Source organism: Balaenoptera acutorostrata, chromosome 16, assembly GCF_949987535.1.
Source record: "Balaenoptera acutorostrata chromosome 16, mBalAcu1.1, whole genome shotgun sequence".
NCBI lineage: Eukaryota > Metazoa > Chordata > Mammalia > Artiodactyla > Balaenopteridae > Balaenoptera > Balaenoptera acutorostrata.
This window is the reverse complement of record NC_080079.1, coordinates 32,644,293-32,650,927: the sequence shown is the minus strand read 5'-3', so window position 1 is coordinate 32,650,927 and position 6,635 is coordinate 32,644,293. Positions and strand designations below refer to the sequence as shown.

The 6,635-nt window shown below is 35.6% G+C and overlaps 1 protein-coding gene across 1 annotated transcript in view; it reads left to right on the top strand.

Moving 5' to 3' along the window:
* Positions 1-1,648: 1,648 nt before the first annotated feature.
* The window catches only part of CC2D2B (coiled-coil and C2 domain containing 2B), a 28,822-nt gene continuing 23,835 nt past the window's right edge, over positions 1,649-6,635 (top strand). Inside the window, exon 1 of the mRNA XM_028167818.2 lies at positions 1,649-1,684. Coding sequence (XP_028023619.2) covers positions 1,664-1,684 — 21 coding nt within the window. The 5' untranslated portion in view covers positions 1,649-1,663. The remainder of the gene's footprint in view (positions 1,685-6,635) is intronic.

Here is a 6,635-nt window from a genome sequence, read left to right as displayed (position 1 = left end):
ATATCTCCTCCCTCAAATTTGATCCTTTTGCACATAGTTTTACCAACACCATTTGTTGAAGAGATTGTCCTTTCTTCATTGAGTAGTCTTGGCACCCTTGTCAAAGACTGGTTGACCTGACATAGATGCAGGGATTTATATCTAGGCTCTCTATTCTGTACCACTGGTCTATATGTCTGTTTTTAGGCCAGACTGTTTTGATTACTGTAACTTCATAATATATGTATTTTGAAATCAGGAAGTGGGATCTCCAGCTCTTCTTTCTCAAGGTTCATATTTGATGCTAAAGCTATATAAATAGGTTTTTGTAATTGAAAATAAAGTGCACTGATCAAGGCAAATTTAAAATGTAGAACTTAAAATTGTTCTCTAAACTCAGTTAGCAATTTTCAGTTGTTACTTCCTATACATCTTTAGCTCTCCCTCGGGTAAAAGGAGTATAAAGAACTGTCAACTACATCTGTTATCAAAGTCCGTTCTCTTTTCCGGGTGCCCTTACCCCCTTCTCTTGCCAATCTTGTTCAGCTCCCTCAATTTCTGCAGATCATATGGTTCTTGACTATTTGCATGGTTTTTTGATGGCATCCCTCTGACTTTTTTTTTTTTTTAACATCTTTATTTGAGTATAATTGCTTTACAATGCTGTGTTAGTTTCTGCTTTATAACAGAGTGAATCAGCTATACATATACATGTATCCCCGTATCTCTTCCCTCTTGCATCTCCCTCACTCCCACCCTCCCTATCCCACCCCTCTAGGTGATCACAAAGCACCGAGCTGATCTCCCTGTGCTATGCGTCTGCTTCCCACTAGCTATCGATTTTACATTTGGTAGTGTATATATGTCTATGCCACTCTCTCACTTTGTCCCAGCTTACCCTTCCCCCTCCCCGTGTCCTCAAGTCCATTCTCTAGTAGGTCTGCGTCTTTATTCCTGTCCTGCCCCTAGGTTCTTCATAACTTTTTTTTTTTTTTAGATTCCATATATATGTTAGCATATGGTATTTGTTTTCCTCTTTCTGACTTACTTCACTCTGTATGACAGACTCTAGGTCCATCCACCTCACTACAAATAACTCAATTTCATTTCTTTTTATGGCTGAGTAATATTCCATTGTATATATGTACCACATCTTCTTTATCCATTCATCTGTAGATGGACACTTAGGTTGCTTCCATGTCCTGGCTATTGTAAATAGTTCTGCAATGAACATTGGGGTGCATGTATCTTTTCAAATTATGGTTTTCTATGGGTATATGCCCAGGAGTGGGATTGCTAGATCATTTGATAGTTATATTTTTAGTTTTTTAAGGAACCTCCATACTGTTCTCCATAGTGGTTGTACCAATTTACATTCCCACCAACAGTGTAAGAGCGTTCCCTTTTCTCCACACCCTCTCCAGCATTTATTGTTTGTAGATATTTTGATACTGGCTTTAATGAAAGATAGCAGTTGTCCTGAAAGCACATAGATTTTCTTATCTTACACTTTATAAAAGAAAATAATACAGGCAATTTTATAGTCCTTCATGAATAATGCTTTTATAAAATCAATTAAGCATTTACGTATATTTTTCTTATTTACAGCTTACCAGGACATGATTATAACGTCTCAAGCTTATCTAAAATAAAAGATAATATATATATCAAAATTTTTGATGAAATGATTATTGAAAAACATGAGGTAAAGTAAAATAATTATAATAATCAATGTTGAAATAATTATAAGTTCAGACTGAATGAAGTCTATTAACATATTTGTAAATTTGGTTTTAGATACAATATCTATTTCCAACATTTTCTGAAAAGGATATGGGGCAACTTGAAATAAAATCAGACATATGACAAGTCAATTCAAAAATAACAGGGATCATAAACCACATATAAGAGGAGGAGAGATAAATATACCAAGAATTTTGGAAAAGTAGATTTCTGCAATTGAACGTTACATTTACATGTGAACTTCCTGGTAGCCAAGCTTTAGCGTATTTTTAAGGTTTGCTGCACTAAGCATATTTACTATGATAAAGGTATATACATTAAGATGCTTTACATTGTTTACTGACATGTAGCAAGATATCCAAAAGCAGTGGTTATGAACTGAAGGCAGGAATCTGGGGTATTGGCAGCTTTTTTCAAACTTTGGCCCTTCCCCAGATTCAGGTAAATAGCAACAACAATCCCAGGGCTTGGAAATTGAATGCCATGGCTTTCTTGATATTCTTAACAAAATTGTCTATTATGATCATAGAGTACTGCCAGTGGGGTTGGTCGTGGTGGTAAATGCCAAACCCATTTATGTCTAGTCCCTGCTTCCCTTACTACACATACTTTCTCTAATTTAAAAACTAGGATTATTGAGGCATAATTAGCATATAATAAACTGCATGTAATTAAAGTGTATACTTTGACAAGTTTTGACATATATATACCCATGAAACCATCATCAAAGTCAAGATAATGAACATATCCACCACTCTCAAAGGTTTTCCCCTGTCGTGTTAGAATACCTCCCTCCTTCCTTTCCTTCCTCCCACCTCAGGCAACCACTGATCTGCTTTCTGTAACTATAGTTTACATTTTCTGGAATTTTATAGAAATGGCATCATACAGTATGCACTTTTTTCCCCTTGGTCTGGCAACTTTCACAGGAAAATTATTTTGAGATTTGTCTCTGTTGTTTTATTTATCAAATAGTTCATTAATTTTTATTGTATTGTGGTAGTCTATTGAACACATACATTCTGTTGTATGTTTAAATATTCAGCTGTTGATGGACATTTGGGTTTTCTTTGGGGGTAGCTATTATAAATAAAGCTGCTATGGGCATTTGTGTATAAGTCCTTGTATGGACAAATGCTTTGATTTCTCTTGGGTAAATACATAGGAGTGAAGTGGCTGGATCATATGGTAAGTGGACATTTAAGAAACTGCTAAACTGTTTTTCCAAAGTGATTGTACCATTTTTTATTTCCACCAGCAATGTATGAGACTAATAGTTCTTTCACATTCTTACAAACAAATGGTCAGACTTAAAAATTTTAGCCACTCTAATAACCGTGTGGTTGTATCTCATTGTAGTTTTAATTTGTATTTCCTAATGACTAATGATGGCCAGCACTTTTCCATGTATTTATTTACTATCTGAATATCTTCTTTGGTGAAGTGTCAGTCCAAATCTTTTGTCTACTTTTCAGATTGGGCTATTTGTTTTCTTATTATTGAGTTCTGAGGATTCTTTACATATTCTGTATACAAATGCTTTATCTGATACATGACTTACAAATATTTTCTCCCGGTATGTAGCTTGTCTTTTCATTTTCACAACAGTGCCTTTTGAAGAGCAAAGTTTTAAGTTTTGATGAAGTCAAATTTATCAACTTGCTTTTGGTGTCATATTTTTTAGCTCTGTTTTTGCTTTATATATTTTGTAACTCTTTATTAGGTGCACATACTTTTTTTTAATTTTTGAATTTTATTTTATTTATTTTCTTTATATAGCAGGTTCTTATTAGTTACCCATTTTATACATATTAGGGTATACATGTCAATCCCAATCTCCTAATTCATCACCCCTCCCCACCCCCACCCCCCCCACCACTTTCCCCCCTTGGTGTCCATACATTTGTTCTCTACATCTGTGTCCCAATTTCTGCCCTGCAAACGAGTTCATCTGTACCATTTTTCTAGGTTCCACATATATGCGTTAATATACGATATTTGTTTTTCTCTTTCTGACTTACTTCACTCTGTATGACAGTCTCTAGATCCATCCACGTCTCTACAAATGACCCAATTTCGTTCCTGTTTATGGCTGAGTAATATTCCATTGTATATATGTACCACAACTTCTTTATCCATTCGTCTGCAGGTGGGCATTTAGGTTGCTTCCATGACCTGGCTATTGTAAATAGTGCTGCAATGAACATTGGGGTGCATGTGTCTTTTTGAATTATGGTTTTCTCTGGGTATCTGCCCAGTAGTGGGATTGCTGGATCATATGGTAATTCTATTTTTAGTTTTTTAAGGAACCTCCATACTGTTCTCCATAGTGGCTGTATCCATTTACATTCCCACCAACAGTGCAAGAGGGTTCCCTTTTCTCCACACCCTCTCCAGCATTTGTTGTTTGTAGATTTTCTGATGATGCCCATTCTAACTGGGGTGAGGTGATACCTCATTGTAGTTTTGATTTGCATTTCTCTAATAATTAGTGATGTTGAGCAGCTTTTCATGTGCTTCTTGGCCATCTGGATGTCTTCTCTGGAGAAATGTCTATTTAGGTCTTCTGCCCATTTTTGGATTGGGTTGTTTGTTTCTTTGATATTGAGCTGCATGAACTGTTTATATATTTTGGAGATTAATCCTTTGTCCGTTGATTCGTTTGCAAATATTTTCTCCCATTCTGAGGGTTGTCTTTTCGTCTTGTTTATGGTTTCCTTTGCTGTGCAAAAGCTTTGAAGTTTCATTAGGTCCCATTTGTTTATTTTTGTTTTTATTTCCATTACTCAAGGAGGTGGATCAAAAAAGATCTTGCAGTGATTTATGTCAAAGAGTGTTCTTCCAATGTTTTCCTCTAAGAGTTTTATAGTTTCTGGTCTTACATTTAGGTCTCGAATCCATTTTGAGTTTATTTTTGTGTATGGTGTTAGAGAGTGTCCTAATTTCATTCTTTTACATGTAGCTGTCCAGTTTCCCCAGCACCACTTATTGAAGAGACTGTCTTTTCTCCATTGTATATCTTTGCCTCCTTTGTCATAGATTAGTTGATCATAGGTGCGTGGGTTTATCTCTGGGCTTTCTATCTTGTTCCATTGATCTATGTTTGTGTTTTTGTGCACGTAGATTAGTTGATCATAGGTGCGTGGGTTTATCTCTGGACTTTCTATCTTGTTCCATTGATCTATGTTGCTGTTTTTGTGCCAGTACCATATTGTCTTGATTACTGTAGCTTTGTAGTATGGTCTGAAGTCAGGGAGTCTGATTCCTCCAGCTCCCTTTTTTTCCTTCAAGACTGCTTTGGCTATTCGGGGTCTTTTGTGTCTCCATACAAATTTTAAGATGATTTGTTCCAGTTCCATAAAAAATACCATTGGTAATTTGATAGGGATTGCATTGAATCTGTAGATTGCTTTGGGTAGTATAGTCATTTCCACAATATTGATTCTTCCAATCCAAGAACATGGTATATCTCTCCATCTGTTGGTATCATCTTTAATTTCTTTCTTCAGTGTCTTCTAGTTTTCTGCATACAGGTCTTTTGTCTCCCTAGGTAGGTTTATTCCTAGGTATTTTATTCTTTTTGTTGCAATGGTAAATGGGAGTGTTTCCTTAATTTCTCTTTCAGATTTTTCATCATTAGTGTATAGGAATGCAAGAGATTTCTGTGCATTAATTTTGTATCCTGCCACTTTACCAAATTCATTGATTAGCTCTAGTAGCTTTCTGGTGGCATATTTAGGATTCTCTATGTATAGTATAATGTCATCTGCAAACAGTGACAGTTTTACTTCTTCTTTTCCAATTTGGATTCCTTTTATTTCTTTTTCTTCTCTGATTGCCATGGCTAGGACTTCCAAAACTATGTTGAATAATAGTGGTGAGAGTGGACATCCTTGTCTTGTTCCTGATCTTAGAGGAAATGCATTCAGTTTTTCACCATTGAGAATGATGTTTGCTGTGGGTTTGTCGTATATGGCCTTTATTATGTTGAGGTGGGTTCCCTCTGTGCCCACTTTCTGGAGAGTTTTTATCATAAATGGGTGTTGAATTTTGTCAAAAGCTTTTTCTGCATCTATTGAGATGATCATATGGTTTTTATTCTTCAATTTGTTAATATGGTGTATCACATTGATTGATTTGCGTATATTGAAAAATCCTTGCATCCCTGGGATAAATCCCACTTGATCATGGTGTATGATCCTTTTAATGTGTTGTTGGATTCTGTTTGCTAGTATTTTGTTGAGGATTTTTGCATCTATATTCATCAGTGATATTGGTCTGTAATTTTCTTTTTTTGTAGTATCTTTGTCTGGTTTTGGTATCAGGGTGATGGTGACCTCATAGAATGAGTTTGGGAGTGTTCCTTCCTCTGCAATTTTTGGGAAGAGTTTGAGAAGCATGGGTGTTAGCTCTTCTCTAAATGTTTGATAGAGTTCACCTGTGAAGCCATCTGGTCCTGGACTTTTGTTTCTTGGAAGATTTTTAATCACAGTTTCAATTTCATTGCTTGTGATTGGTCTGTTCATATTTTCTATTTCTTCCTGGTTCAGTCTTGGAAGGTTATACCTTTCTCAGAATTTGTCCATTTCTTCCAGGTTGTCCATTTTATTGGCATAGAGTTGCTTGTAGTAGTCTCTTAGGATGCTTTCTATTTCTGCAGTGTCTGTTGTAACTTCTCCTTTTTCATTTCTAATTTTATTGATTTGAGTCCTCTCCCTCTTTCTCTTGATGAGTCTGGCTAATGGTTTATCAACTTTGTTTATCTTCTCAAAGAACCAGCTTTTAGTTTGATTGATCTTTGCTATTGCTTTCTTTGTTTCTATTTCATTTATTTCTGCTCTGATCTTTATGATTTCTTTCCTTCTGCTAACTTAGGGTTTTGTTTGTTCTTCTTTCTCTAGTTCCTTCAGGTG